We start from the raw sequence: 15,822 nt of genomic DNA, 5'->3' as shown, positions 1-15,822 counted from the left end.
ACCTCAGGCCCAGGAGCCAAATTTGTCCCCTGCCTTGCCTGGATCCCGCCCCTGAGGCTCAGGGCTCCCCTGCATTGGGGAGCATGGACTGGTGCTCCAGGCCCCCCACTCTCCCACCATGGGGCTGGAGCACACATAATCTATGAGGCTGGACCTCCATAGGCTCTGATGTGCAAGGGGAGTGTGAGGAGGGTTTTTCTGCTTCTCAGTGAGGTACCACGTTAGTCAGGGGTTTTTTGTTTGCAGCCTCTAACTGATTTTTCTGTGGGTCAGTGGCCCCTGACCCAAAAAAGGTTCCTCACCCCGGCCTTAATGGAATGATATTAATAGACGAATGACAAAGTTCTCTTATTAACTTTTTAAAAATTACACCATATCCCTGATATTTATATTAAAAAGCAACACTATACTGAATTTCACACTGAAAGTGGCAATAATTCTTGACCAAGCATTCAAAAATGCACGAGTTAGCTACCAAAAATTCATGAGATTGGCAAAAGAATGAGATTTTTTTTAAATTGTTATTTTAGTCTTTACTCTGCAGCCACAGATAGATGTTGGAAGTTTTGTGGGGAGTAAACTAAGATTTTCTCACTTTGTGTAAACTAAGATTTTCATGTAATCACATTATTCCAGGGCTAAGGCTTTAGAAAAAATACTAGGTATCATGAGACTATTAATCTTGTGCTGTTTAAGCATTTCTAAAGCAACTGATATTTATATCATCGTGTGGGTTGTTCACACTAAAATAGCACTGGGAATTCTACCCAATGCCCAGCATCTGCTTTTTTTCCTAACTAAAATTTACCTCTTAGACCCTCTACTGCTTGGAGTTTTGTATTGTGGAGAGAATGTCTTAATGGAGAACATATCCTGATCAGTGTTCTACAAGTTAATGTCCTACTCAGGAACGTACATCATCCATTCATCAATGAATCCACTGACCAACTTAATGAAACCCAAGGGAACAAACATTGTCTGTGGAAACCTTGTTGCTGTGGCTCTAATGAAACTGCACCACTGAAAGTGGAGATAGCAACAAGGCACTCAGGAGGCAACGCAGGGGGTCGAATAATTCTCCTGAGACTCAACAAGATGTTTCCAGTTCTGCACTGATTTCAGGGGTTCCAAAGGTTTGGGAGTTCCACCTTCAGTTTTTAATATCAATGGACTCCAAGTTAGCCTGTTTTAAGGCCACACCCTATTACTTTTCTGTCCTTCCCAAAACAGCATAGGAATTGAAAGGAAACTGCAATGTTTCATAACTCCTCTTATTATTAATTACTTGTTTACATTAGCAACAAGACATCCTAAGTGAGATCAAAGCCCCATTGTGCTAGGTGCCATACATACACATAATAAGAAACAGTTGTTGCTCTAAAGGGATTATAAATAAACAAACATTTTGCTGATGGGGAATTGATGCCCAGACAGATTGAGATTTGTCCAAAGTCACACTAAAAGTCAATGGCAAAGACAAGAGCAGAACCTGAATCTGAGTCTATCTGGTACTTAACTACAGGATCATCTTGCCTTTCTTTCCTGGGTATCCTTCTGTATTGCCAATGGAGAAGATGATGAAGCCCAGTGTATTGTACTGAACATCATTCCAAATTGCCCAGTTGGTCTCCACAAGATGATCATGCCTTCTACATTATAGTGGTCACTCTTTAAAAGTCAGAATTGTGTAGCCGTTATCACACAGTACTGTTGGAGGTGCCACAGCTCTTCCTCTCTATGTAGAGTATCAAAGGGACGGCTTGGTACCAGGTGAGAAATGTTGAATTTTAAAATGTGTCTATAGCACTTCATACAATTACTGCCAAGGTGATAGTTTAGTGAGATAAGCATAGTCTCGACAAGCAGACTTATCTGCCTTCAGAGTTTAGTTAACAGGCTGGCTGTTTTGGAATTCAAGAAAAGTCCACTCTGTCAGGAAGGATTTCAATAAAAAATTAAATGGGTTTGCATATTGCACTGCATGACAGATTTTTCTGTTAGCCTTCAAGGTCTGCATGATCTAACCAAGCATGTGAAGTAAGATACATGTTTCTGAGTGCCGTAATATTCGCTTTTATTGAGGAGACCTATGAAATATAAGTAATGGGTCCCTTTATCCTCTTTCCCAAAACTGTAGTTTTAATCTATTAAATATTTTATGATTTTATAATATTGGGTGCTCTACTTTTTTGGGGGTGCATTTTCCAATTAAATTTCCTCTTTGAACAAATTTTCTCTCTGGCTATCTTCTTCCCTCAGGGAAACAAATGTAGTCTAGAAAGATGGCTCTGTAATTATGTCTTGACTGGAAAGTAACTGCAGCAGAAATTGTGTTCCGTTTTTCTTTTCTCTTTCTGATGAAGTGCAATTAGTACATTGCTTATCTCTTTTCAGTAGATGTTTCCATACAACATTATTGTTAAGCAACATATACTGCCACTAACCCATCCTTTAAATATGCTGTTGAAACAGTTAGCTCTCTTCCACTGACAGAAAACATCAGAGCAGCAAAGCACAGTATTTTAGCTAGTAAGAGTAACAGTATCTCAGCTAATAAAATGGCTGTCATTCTTCCCACTGTATAGTTAAGAAAGGCAAGGGGGCCTGTGGATGCCCTTTGGTGGCAGGTCAGTTTGCAATTATCCCATGGCAGAGCACTTCTGCGTTTTGATTGATTAAGCATTTTGTTAGACTTAAAGTCTTAAAGACTTAAGACTTAAATAAGGAAATTTTACTGGATTTCACAATGATATTGTAAACATCACAGTAGGCAGAAACAAAAACATTTAAAGCACAACTGTGGAAAAATGGCCCTGTTTAATCTCCCTTGGATGTCCTTGCCGCATTCTTTTAATTGCTTCGTATGGGATGTAAACAATTTACATTTTAAGGTTCTTGTAGTGACCTTTTTTACTACTTGAATAAAAGTAGTGTCTGAAATAAAGATGAGACACTTTCAAGACTTCAGTGGCTTGTCACAATAGGCTGTGTTTGTACATAACACAACACAGATGATATAGCCTTTGGCTAAACAGGCACTAAAGACATTTGCATCTCCTCAAGAGAATCCTGATTATCTTGCAGCTTGAGGTTGACCTAAAACTAGGCTAATTTTGAACTGTTTTTCTTTGTTCTTTCCTGTGTCTTAACATAGGAAAAAACACTGAGATGAGATTCTGTGCCTTGTCTCTTAACACAGCAGCACAGAACTCACAGGTTGGAAGGAGGTGTAAAGGACAAAACTTGGTTTTAAGATACCTGTGCAATTTCTGGATCCTTTGCTGCTTTTGGACCTGAAGAAGGCCCCTGCATGACTTACACAGCCCCTGAAGTTTTGTAAGTTACAGCAACTTCCCTGAGTCATACTGCTGCTTGGAATTCCTACAGTGGAAGGTGCTATATGGTGTCATCTTTGAAGTGCCCCTCCTGACCCCAGCTCAGGTTCACTCCATGCCAGGGCTTGCAACAGGGTCATTAAAAGGCAGTTTCTCAGGCCTTTCAGGGCTTCTTTATGCCATTCTGGACATTTTATGAAGCACAAATGAGTTGGAACATAGTTAAGAATCTTACCCTTGAATTTTAGCATGACATACCAGACTGCAGATTCATTTCATTTGGTGTTCTAACTCCAAATGCAGTGGCCAATACATCAAAGAAACTGATCATCACGTCCAAATGTTTGTGCACTGCTGGAAATGGTACTTCGGACACCCCACACAATATCACACACAGATTTGGTTATTCTTTTTATTTCAGCTGGTAAAGCTAAAAGACTATGATGTTTGTAGTTAACAGCCATTGCTATTATAGTAACAGTAGTGTCTCAGTACCAACAGGGAATGAGGCCTGGTTTTAGACACTGGAGTAGACAAACACTGCCCTGAAGTGCTTACATTCTAAAGGGTAGGGGAAAGGGACATAACACATGAGCAGAGAAGTCCATGTGATGTGATGACAACAAACATGCAGTTCCAAGACGCTTTGGGGGATGAGAGGAGGGAGAGAGGTTGAACTAGGCAGAGAGAAGCTAAATAAAAAGAGAAGGGCAGGGAGAGTGGAAAGGAGAACAGAGCAGGTGAGCCGGGGAAGAAAGGAGATGAGGAGGAGGGGCAGGTACGGTATGGAGTAAGTCTGAGGGGAAAAGACAGAGGGAAGGAATGGGAAAGGCTTGGAGCAAATAGCCAATCAACCCAGAGGAAAGAATGCTGTACAACTCAATGGCCTCTATGGAAGTGAGTTCTATATTAACTATACTCTGTGTTACTGAAATGTATTGTTGTCCTTTTGCTTTTAGATTATGGAACAGATATTATCAGTTAGCTATAACGGTCATGATCAGTTGGCTATAGCTATCATGTAGGCTGTAAAGTTGTGAGTCCTGTCTTCTTGCATCTCCATTCACATTCTTTTTTTGCATCTTTTTAATTTTTGTCTTTCTTAAGGTAAAGTCAACCAAACTGGAAAAACACCTCTGGATAAAATGTTATCACATTCTATTTTGAATTTTGGTTCCTTAGCTTCTACATTATGATTGAAATATGTATTTTAGGAGCTATAAACCTATTCAGTGTTGTGACTGAAATAAGGGTATGTCTACACTAGCCCCCTAGTTTGAACTAGGGAGGCTAATGTAGGCATTCAAACTTGCAAATGAAGCCCGGGATTTAAATATCCCAGGCTTTATTTGCATGTTCCCATCCGGTCGCCATTTTTAAATGCCACTAGTCCGGACTAACTGCCCGCGGCTACATGCGGCAGTTAAACGGTAATTCGAACTAACTCCTTAGTTTGAATTACCTGTTACTCCACCTGGAATGAGGTGTAACTTAGTTCGAATTACCGTTTAACTGCCGTGTGTAGCGGCGGGCAGTTAGTTGGACTAGTGGCATTTAAAAATGGCGTCTGGACGGGAACATGCAAATAATGCCCAGTCTATTTAAATCCCGGGCTTAATCTGCAAGTTCAAATGCCTACATTAGCCTCCCTAGTTCGAACTAGGGGGCTAGTGTAGACATACCCTCAGGGCTTGAAACACAGTTAAATTAATAGGCTACAGTATCTTATCTCTTTTAAGGAGCAACAAACTTAGTAACTTTAAGAATTCAGTAAGAAGGGGGCTGGTCACCGCAGGGAGACACCTCCGGGAAGTCAGCAGTTGCAGTGTGCTGTTTATTATGTGCAAGGCAAGGTTTGGACTGCCAGAGTCCTGAGGAGTTTGCAGGCAAGAAAAACAAGCTAGTGTGTTAGGGAACTGTCATCCACCTTGGCAGTAGCAAAACTCTCACTTGCAGAGGCTGAGAGAGAGAACATAGTAACTCACAATTCTGGGAGCCTCAGTGGATTGTCACACTGGCAGTCAGTTTGGGGGAAAATTCAGCTCTGGGAGTGTGTTGCGGTCATCCTGCAAAAAGAACTGGCTATTGGTTTCTGGGCTGGCTGTTGCTGCTCAATATTGCAAGGCAAGCAGCAACACAACTTGTCTGGCTTGAACCCTGAAATGTCACACTCAGTTTCAGCTGTATTCCCTGTTGTATGCTTACAAGTTATCTCTCAGGCACATAGAGTCTGTCAAAATCAGTTAAGTGTAGGACTGGAAGGGACCTCAATAGGTCATCTAGTCCAGTCGTCTGAACTAAGTATTGTCTATTCCACTGATACTCAGACTGAGGCTTGGGAGATGCAAGTGGCTCTTTAATGTATCTTCTGTGGCTCTTTGCAGCATTTAACATTGCCGAGGCACTGTGTGATTTCATTATTAACCTATCAAAATGCTTTTACTATATTAATTAACCAATTTTAGAATATTTGGTCAATAATTTTGACTCCTGAACCACTGAGGTCTGAGCATTACTGATCTAGGCCTTCCCTATTAGATGTTTGTGTATCCTGTTCTCAGAAATGTCCAATGATGGAGATTCCACAACCTCCCTTGGTAATTTGTTCCAGTGCTTAAATACCATGACAGGCAGGCCCACTGACAGGGCGGCAAAGGGGACAGTTGCCCCAGGGCCCGGCATTTCAAAAGGCCCTGGGGCTTCTGGCAACCACTACTGTAGTAGTGATGGCAGCTAGAGGTCCAGGCCCTTTAAATTGTTGCTAGAGCACCAGGCGGCTTTGCCCTGCCCCTTCCACTTAAGCCACCTCCCATTCCAGAAGCAGAGAGCTGGCCTCCCCACATCTTGCCCAGGGGACTGGCAAGGCTGTTGGCTCCCCCGCTAACAGGAAGTTTTTCCTAATATCTAACCTAAATCTCTCTGCTGCAATTTAAGCCCCTTGCTGCTTGTCCTGTCTTCAGTGTTTAAAGAGAACAATGTATCACCTTCCTCTGCATAACAGGCTTTTACATGCTTGAAGACTGTTATCATGTCTCACCTTGGACTTCTCTTCTCCAGACTAAGCAAACCTAATTTTTAATCTCTTTGCATGGGTCATGTTTTCTTAACCTTTAATTATTTTTAAGCAGAAACATTTCAAGTTTGCCCGCTCTATAAAACTTGTAATTTCAAATGTCTATGCTAAGAATATGTGTGTTGTGTGTGTGTGTGTGTGTGTGTGCGTGCGCGTACACATATGTAAGTGCAAACATGCTTAGTAATAACTAAAAAGGTAATTTACATAAATTGTTCTGGTCACTAGTGGTGCTTGAAACCGCTGTGCAATAACCATTGACAAATACCTTAAAGGGTTGTCATTAGGGGACAATGATAAGACCAATAAAGGCAAAGTTTCCATGGAAAGAATTAAAATGCCATAAACTATGTTTGCAGTGCTTTTGCAATCCTGTTACAGTATAATCCAGTTTACTGCTCTAATGTGATAACTACACACATAGGAGTCAGTGAATGGGTTAGCTCACTCTACACTTAGGGACTGTGTCTTAATTGGCATCCCTTTCCGGAAAAGGGATGCTAATGAGACCAGTCGGATAGGAGAGGATAATCAGGCCCTATCTTTTTGATAGTGACCTTTATCACCAGAAATGCATTTTTAAGAATCCATGTCTAAGAACATGCCGTCAGTAACATGCACACTCCTTTTCACCATGGGATTGAATACTTACTGCATTAACGGTAGCTAGAAATACTTACAGTAGTCATTACAGTTGAAGTAATTAGTCTAGCTTAAGTGTGGCTGGGATGTTTTCCCTCTGGGCGGAATACCTCAGTCTGGATGTCTCCTCCTAGGTCTCAGCTTGCCAGACCGTACTTGATATCTTCCGTTTTGGAGACTGGAACTTTTCCAAAAAGTAATGGCTTTTCTCAATTATAGATTGAAATGGTTTCCTTTTGTGAGTTAGTCTGTTATTGAATAGTGAAGCTACTGAATTCCAGAACATTTAAACTGAATGGCTTACAAGTAATATAGAAAGTATTCTGTTTATCACCGAGTCGCATTGATGCAAAGGGAGTCCTTGTATAGCTGCTTGATGACATGGTAGCTTTATGGTTCACATGTAGACAGAAAAGAAAAATGAAGCATAAGCAATGAAAGAAAAAAATATCCACTCTATGCTAATATCAAATGATCTTCTTACTGGGGTTGTTTTTCCTTTACTAACTTGGTCTTAATAACAAAGGAGACACAGTGACATAGTTCTGTGTCTTCCATCAAGTCACAAATTAAGGCCAGAATGGACCACTGGATCATCTCTTCTGACCTCCTGTGTATCACAGGCCATAGAATTTAATCCAGTAACATCTAGACTGAGCCCCATAATTTGTGTTTGACTAAAGCCTATCACAATCTCAATCTAGGATACCCAGACTAGATCTCTGAGAAGGACTTTCTCTACTCAGAGGACAATTAGCACCAGATTTTAGAAATCAGTTAATGTTGCTCCACATAGAATAAATATCTTCTTCAGAAGGTCTTTCTTTAAGAGTTTCTGTTTTATTTGAACTATTACGTCTGTCACAGTAATTTTACCACATTTTTTAGTCTATTTTATTACCATAATGGAGGGTGTGACAGATATGTAATTTCCTGCAATGTCCAGGACAAACCTTTCTGAAATAAATGTAAGTATTTTAGGAGTTCATTATATTAAATAGCAACTGTTTGTTTTATTGTGGTATTGTACGTAACATCTTGAGAGGGGAGACATGATTTATGTGAACCCTAGGTAGTGCTGTGATCTGTAATGGGCCATTTGAACCAATAGGTAAAACAAGCATCAACTTTTAAAGTTAATTGGGTCTCCCAGGAAATCTTTAAGAGGAGATGTACACAAAGGTGCCCCTCTGGGTAATGCAAGACCTCTACTTTTTGAAGCATCACCCAGAGGTGACAGTGGACTGGTGCAGGCTGGCATGGTACATGAGTAAGAACTAGCTACAGGTACCAGCCCATACCCGGCTGACATTAAAGTGCTGCCATGGCAGTGCTTTCGCATTGCTGTCCCTATTGCTCTCCTCCAATCAGCAGCCCTGCCAATAAGGTACAGCAGTACTGCCATGGCAGCTCTCCACTGCCCCCGATCTCTGGGTGGCTTATTAAGCTGCATGTTGGTTCTTCTATTTTAGTATGTTTTCTCTATAATGATTTTATCATAAGAATTAATGTGCTTGCATAGGGAAACCTGAGTGGTAACCTATAACTGAGGGGAGCTATGCTGCTTATAGTCTTTGAGGAGAAAAAGCAAAGCAGGCCTGACTTGCTGGAGGCATTCAATTCTGTATAGTTAGAAAGTGCTACCTTTCTGTGTCCAACCCTGAGTGCTCGCAAGCACACACATGCGTGTACATGCACACACTGCAACAGTACTACCCGTGCTATACATAAAAGGGTACTTAGTAGTTATATATGATACTATTTTCCAGAGAGTAGATGGTTTAAATGTTCTGCTTTAAACATGCAAAAGAAACTAAGAAAGTAAATGCAGATGTAAGGTGATGCTCCATCCTGAATTTATGCTACTGGGCTTATTTCATAAGATTGTTCAAATCATACAGTTCTGCATCTGGAGGATTCAGAAATGGATGATCAATGGTAGCCTTTAATTCAAGCTAATAACTCTAACTTTTCTGAATGATGTTGTAGATTGGCTTCTGGTATTCATTTCTTAGGAGAAACCATTGTTTTCCCAAATGCCAAGAAGGGGTTAATTTGAGATGTACACTTAGAATTGAGCATCACGGGTTCTGGTCCTTCTAATCTGTAATGCTGTTCTGCAAATATAGCAAATTGAAAATACACTGAGAAGCCCACAAGAAATTACAGTGGAGATGTTGTCTGTTTTTAGTTTGAAAACAAATACTGTTCTATTTGCACTGTTGAAATGAAGCATTTATTTGCACTATATGTATCATGCTGCAGTGGGCATTGTTATCAACCAAAGAATCCTTTTCAACTTGACACTGCTACACTGCTTGCTTTTCTTTTAAAAGAAAACATTTTCTGATTGTAGACATGCCTACTTCTTGGCTAGAAGATGTGATTTAATAAAAGTAAATGGGCTAGCAACCAAAAAATGACACAAACTGAGAATGACTTAACATAATAAGTACGGAAGTGTCCAAAACCCTTATCGGCAGTGGTCAGAAAAACACTGACACCTGTATATGGCTGGCAAGCCACATCTAATATATTTCAATGCAACCATGCACCATCTTGTTTTAATTCACTTTTTTCACTAGAGGACATTCAAGCACCTGATGTTGGTTTCCCTTGCCATAATGAATCGAGCACATTATGTCCAATGTGGGAGGTTTGACATGGGGAACATGCCAGCTTGTGTTTCTCTGAAGAAGGAACTTGGAAACAAGACCATTTGTGGTGAGAAGAGTATGGGCCATAATTTTCTCATTTTTTCTTCTGCTTCTGTGCCATTTTTGTCTGATAAAAAATAACTGAAGTCAATGGGATCCTTTCCAGTCATTTCAGCGAGTTATAGAACTGGCCCTACTTCAGTACTAGACACTTCCCACATTTAATATGAGTAAATTGTGGCTCCGTTTACTTCAGGTAAATGTAGAGGCAGTACTGTCATTTCCCATTACATCATGGAGGCATGGGAATGACAGTGCCATGTTCAGTAGAGATGACCCTGAGCCAATCTCTTAATCTAAACACCCATCTCCTTCACTTGAAAGAGATCAGAATCCCAATCTGATTAATATTTAACGTCTTGCTCAACTCTCTAATGGACCAAGCAAGGCAGAGTTTGGTTGAAGGGGAGGGATAGTGTGGTAGTTTGAGCATTGGCCTCCTCACCTCACGGTTGTGAGCTCAATCCTTGAGGGGACCCTTTTGGGATCTGGGGCAAATCTGTCAGGGATGGTACTTGGTCCTGTCATGAGGGCAGGGGACTGGACTCGATGACCTCTCTCAAGGTCCCTTCCAGTTCTCTGAGATAGGTATATCCAGCAGCATATATAAGCATTTGCCTACTTTGTGCCTGTGAGTAGTTCTGTATAGCTCAATCTAGCTAGTGACCACAGTCCATTTCATACCCATTGGAGTATACTAAGGTCTCAGTCAAACTCCAGCCCTGTTTAAACTCCTCTCAGTGCTCCTGAGGAGGGTTCCCTACAAGAAGAGGAGTTGTGAAATTCCCCTCAATGCGTCCTTCCTCAGTATCCCTCTGCAAAATGGGACTTTTCTGCTGCCATTTGGGCCTAATGTTGACAGGCTGAAGATTTGTCCCCATATAAACAAACCCTGGGCATAATACTTGGGTCTAATGCAGTGTTGTTTAGCTCAAGCCATTTGTTGTCTGTTTCATGTTATGAGTAGCTCGTTAGATAAAGCCCAATGGGTGTCTGCCTAATCTTGTTTATGCACACTGTAATGACAGGGTTTGCCCTTGTAAGCCAGAGCATAGTAATGCATTTCCCAGCTGATAATGTTAGGGTTCTGAATAAATGTCTTTATTGGCTGTCTGCAAATTTGGGAGAGTGTTGCCCAGAACATAATAAACCTTTCTTCTTTTTTTAAATCAGCACAATAAATTTTTCTTCTATTTTTTTATCAAACTGTTTGCTAGCATGTTTTTTTTCCCGTAATCTTTGGTGTAGGACCTGAAAGTTTAGACATACATAACAATATCTCATTTACTCACCTCCTTTCCAAATGTGCTCATTGTATTTGTAACTAGTTAGGGATAGAAACTGCAGGTGACTTCTTAGTAGAAATTGTATCATTGTTTAACTCCTCCTCTTGTAAAGTCTCCATCAGCCCATTTTTCAGAGAACAAATTCATTCCTCAGTGTCATAGACTGAGTGGGGTAGCCATGCTAGCCTGTAACTTTGAAAACAATGAGTAGTATCATCTGAAAAAGGGGGTTTTGCCCACAAAATATATGTCTCTAGGGGTATGTCTACACTATAGCGCTAATTCGAACTAACTTAGTTCGAATTAGTTAATTCGAACTAAGCTAATTTGAACGAACACATCCAGACTAAAAAACTAGTTTGAATTAGCGTTTTGCTAATTCGAACTAACATGTCCACATTAAGTGGACCCAGAACCGGGGTTAAGGATGGCCGGAAGCAGTGCCGGCAGGGCATCAGATGAGGACTTAGAGTGTAGAGCTGCTGCCTCAGGCTAGCCGAGGGCTGTGCTTAAAGGGACCCGACCCCCACCCCGGACAGACAGTTCTCAGGGGTGCCCCGCTTGCAAAGCAGTCCTGGCTTGGAGTGCCCTGAGCGCCCACACTGGGCACATCACAGCACTCGGCCATCAGAACTGCTGCACTTGCCGCAGGCTGCTATCTGGGGAGAAGGGGCAGTTGGGGGGCTGCAGGAGAGCTTCCACCCCCAGAAGCCCGCAGAGCCAGCCCAGTCCTCCCCATCAGGGGCTCGTACCCCATTCCTCCCTCACCTCCTTCCACTTACCCTTCCCTAGCCCCCCTTCCTGATGTACAAAATAAAGGACAATTGTGTTCAAAAATAGAATCTCTCTTTATTGAACAAAACTGGGGGAGCCTGGGAAAAGGAGGTGGTAGAGGGGAAGAGAGAGGGTGGGAGAGAGGAGGGCAACTAAAATGATCAGAGGTTTGGAAGAGGTGCCATATGAAGAGAGGCTAAAGAGACTGGGACTTTTCAGTTTAGAAAAGAGGAGACTGAGGGGGGATAGGATAGAGGTCTATAAAAGCATGAGTGGGGTGGAGAGGGTGCATCAAGAAAAGTTCTTCATTAGGTCCCATAATAGAAGGACTAGAGGACACCAAAGGAAAGGAATGGGTAGCAGGCTTCAAACTAGTAACAGAAAGTTGTTCTTCACAAAGCAAAGAGTCAACCTGTGGAACTCCTTGCTGCAGGAGGCCGTGAAGGCTAGAACTAGAACAGAGTGTAAAGAGAAGTGAGATAAAGTGATGGAGGTTGGGTCTATGGAGTGGTATTAGCCAGGGGGTAGGAGTGGTGTCCCTGCCCAAAGTTTGTGGAAGGCTGGAGAGGGATGGCACGAGACAAATGGCTTGGTCACTGTCTTCGATCCATCCCCTCCAGGGTCCCTAGGGTTGGCCTCTGTCAGCAGATAGGCTACTGGGCTAGATGGACCTTTGGTCTGACCCAGTACGGCCATTGTAAGCTCAGGGCTCAGGGTCGGGGGTCTCAGTGGACCACCTTGATTTTCATGCACACCTGCTCCTGGGTGGCCAGGCTGGCAGCTCTCCTGCCCTAGATGGCCACTTTCCTGTGCCTAGTGCGGAGGTCGGGGACAAGGTCCACGATGTCCGCACTAGACCAGGCGGGTGCCCGCCTCTTGCTGTCCCGGGCAAGCTCCCGGGAGCCGCCAGCCTGGTCCCGGGAAGAGGGGGAGGGCTGGAGGGCATCGGGTGGCTGGCTCGAGCCGTGCCAGGTGCAGGGTCTGCTGGCTGGGTGCTGGCAGGCTTGCACCTGGCACGGGCATCGTAGCCAGCCCATGCCCCTTTAAGGGGTCCGGGGCCGGGAGGGGGGCAATAGAGTTTCCCTGGTGTTGGCCAGAGTGGCTACCAGGGAAAGCTGTGGAGGGCTAGCCTCCCACTAGTTCGAATTAAGGGGCTACACACCCCTTAATTCGAACTAGTAAGTTCGAACTAGGCTTAGTCCTTGTAGAATGAGGTTTACCTAGTTCAAACTAAGCGCTCCGCTAGTTTGAATTAAGTTTGAACTAGCGGAGCGCTAGTGTAGCGCCTATCAAAGTTAATTCAAACTAATGTCCGTTAGTTCGAATTAACTTTGTAGTGTAGACATACCCTAAGGTGCTACAGGACTACTCATTGTTTTTAAGTAATAGACTGAAAATTCAGACAACTCACTCCTAACCTGGATTGCCAACATTTCAGTTTTGTTTGTGACTCATCATTTTCTGTTATAACTAAGCTAGTACAAACAGGTCACTCTCCTTTCATTCTGTTATATACAATCTCACCAGAACAGAAGCTCTACTGGTGTAAATCGACATGCCATTGAAGTCAGCATTTGCTTTGTGATGAATTCATAGAACAGCCAGTGCCACTGGGTTCCTGCAGGGTGGGAGGAGTACTTACTCCTATGTGGGAATTCGCAGCTTGTGTAGTTTTGAAGTCGGTAAGAGAGGTAGGAGTCAATTGAATGTTCTTTCACCATGGACTCTGGAACTTACTCACTAAACACCACAGTAGCACATATCTTGTACAGTTAAGTTTTCTGTCTGCTGTGGTTCCTGAGTACCCTCCCCCCTTCACAGTGCAGTGCTGAAGACCCACATACATTTTTAGTGGATCATTCCATGATGTGGGGGATGTGACACATGTCTCCTCCCCAAATGCATGCTCACAGAGGACTTGCTGAGGAAAGAGGAGTGACTGTGCAAAGGGAGCTACTGGGCAAACAGGTCCCTCTCTGAATGATAACAGTGAGATGATGCACAGCTGTTCTAGACTTCACACATATCCTAAATGACCAATTCCGTCCCCCACACACCAAAGCTCACTTTCCCTTCTCTAACTTGACTAATTTGAGCTCCTGCTTCTTCTTCTTGAATCCCAGCTGAGGTTTTCAGGGTAAATATTTTCTTTCTAGTCAAAAAGAAGCATTTTAATGATTTTTTTTATTCTGTTCTTCACATATGAATGATCACAAATTAGAGATTTTTTTCATGATATTCCACAAATAGTGGAGAAGTGCGTTGTTCTGTGCAGCTAAATAAATGACACTTCTCATTACTAACACTTATCCCAATAATATATTCATTTCACATTTAATTTGTAATGTCTGGTTTATAAATGATACGGAAAACTTTTTGGGGTAACAGAAGAAAGTTTGTCCACGCTCTGAATAAATCCAATCTGAATCCTTTTTTGGGTTTCAAATTGTGCAGTCCTTTTTCCTCTCATTGTCTTTCATTTTGGGGGAGCTGTTTTGCACTTCAAGGTTCAAACCAGGACCTCACAAGTGTCTGTTTATGCAGCCCAATTGTTCAGTTAGAAGCACAAGAAATACTGGCCTGTTTGCTCATGCACCAGTACAGAGCCTGGAAGGGCAGACTTTCCCCTCACTGATTCCAGGGTTTCCAGGGATTAGTTTGGAAAACTTTTGTGGAAATCTTACACCCACATAGTTAAAACCCCACATCTTGCTCCTAAAATGCCTGGGGCATCTCCAGTGACACAAACTCTTGCAAGGAGTACGTAGTCATGAAAGCACAGTGGGAAAGAGGTACAGTTATTTCCCATGCAGCTGTATGAATGCTGTGTATTCCCTTTGTGCCAGCATATCTCTTGAAAGGCACCATAGATCAAGGATGAATCAGGCCCATTATGAAATAAACTAATCCTAATGAGATTTCCAGCCCAGGTTTGCACTCTCAAATATTTCATCTAAGCATCTGGTCTTTTGTGCTCATTTGGACCACTCTTGAATGCTGAATGTTTTGAGAAGCATAAATAAATTGTGTTAAATTAACATTAATGGTAACTTACTGCAGAAAGGAGAGCTGGATTGTTAATGGCATTGCTATTCTCAGGTCATTCTCTCATAACTGTAGAGATACTGTACCACAGCGCACGGGTAATGTATGTAAGATCGCCCACTGTTCTGAGACCTCTAGACAGGCTAAGCACAGCAGGGTGAGTAGCACTGGAATTTGTTTTACAGGAAGCCTTCATTTCCTTGCTTTTGAGGGGTTAAGTGAGGCACTTCAACCACTGCTCTCCCTTGGGGGTGATGCTGGGGAAGGTCAGCTTTAAGTTTCCCCCAGAGGCTTTACGGGAGTTCTGGCAGTAGAGGCTGCTGTCAAAGGAGAACAGCAGAATGCAATGAATCTGTGTATTCCCCAGCCACCTTGGCTACATTTCCTTCCCAGCTAGAGCTGTCCATTTTTCAGACTGTGATGGTTCCACGCTAGTCCCCAGGCTTGTGCTGTCACAACCACCCCTGACAGATTTTTGACCACTAGGGATCCTGGTTTATGCTGGCCTGAATAAGGCCTCAGTCAGATCCCTTGTTTTAATTGCTTCTTTCAGTATCATACAGTGATGGAGGAAAATCTAACAATAAAGTTGTTAGCCTATACTAGTATCAGTATGCACTGTGTATCTTATGATCCATAATAATATCAAAAGTGTGACTACTTTATGGAAAACAGCTACTGTGCTGGTTCAGTTGTTGCTTTTTAAAACTTAGTGCATAATTTTGGCAAACTGCTTGCTCTGTGTGATTCTGAGACAACTGAAAATACCCAAAACAGAGAGTCTATATTACAGATCAGAGTTTTCAACACTGTTTGTTGAAAAACTTTTGTAGCTGGGGCAGAACAAACAAAAACAATGCTAGTACTTCTGGCTAAGATCTAATATGGCAGTTTGAATTTAAGACTAGTTGACTAAGAAACTGTTCTCACTGTAATAAAGTTTGTCATGG

The 15,822-nt window shown here is 42.4% G+C and overlaps 1 protein-coding gene across 5 annotated transcripts in view; it reads left to right on the top strand.

The window, feature by feature from the left end:
• The window catches only part of ADGRL4 (adhesion G protein-coupled receptor L4), a 101,919-nt gene that overhangs the window by 33,459 nt on the left and 52,638 nt on the right, over positions 1-15,822 (top strand). For 2 of the 5 annotated variants that reach the window (XM_075936329.2, XM_075936331.2), the window contains exon 3: positions 9,636-9,774. The exons of the other annotated variants lie outside the window; for them this stretch is intronic. In XM_075936329.2, coding sequence (XP_075792444.2) covers positions 9,636-9,774 — 139 coding nt within the window. The remainder of the gene's footprint in view (positions 1-9,635; positions 9,775-15,822) is intronic. 5 annotated transcript variants of the gene reach the window in all.

This window comes from Pelodiscus sinensis, chromosome 9 (assembly GCF_052426305.1).
Source record: "Pelodiscus sinensis isolate ZL-2025 chromosome 9, ASM5242630v1, whole genome shotgun sequence".
NCBI lineage: Eukaryota > Metazoa > Chordata > Testudines > Trionychidae > Pelodiscus > Pelodiscus sinensis.
This window is presented reverse-complemented; position numbering and strand designations above follow the sequence as displayed.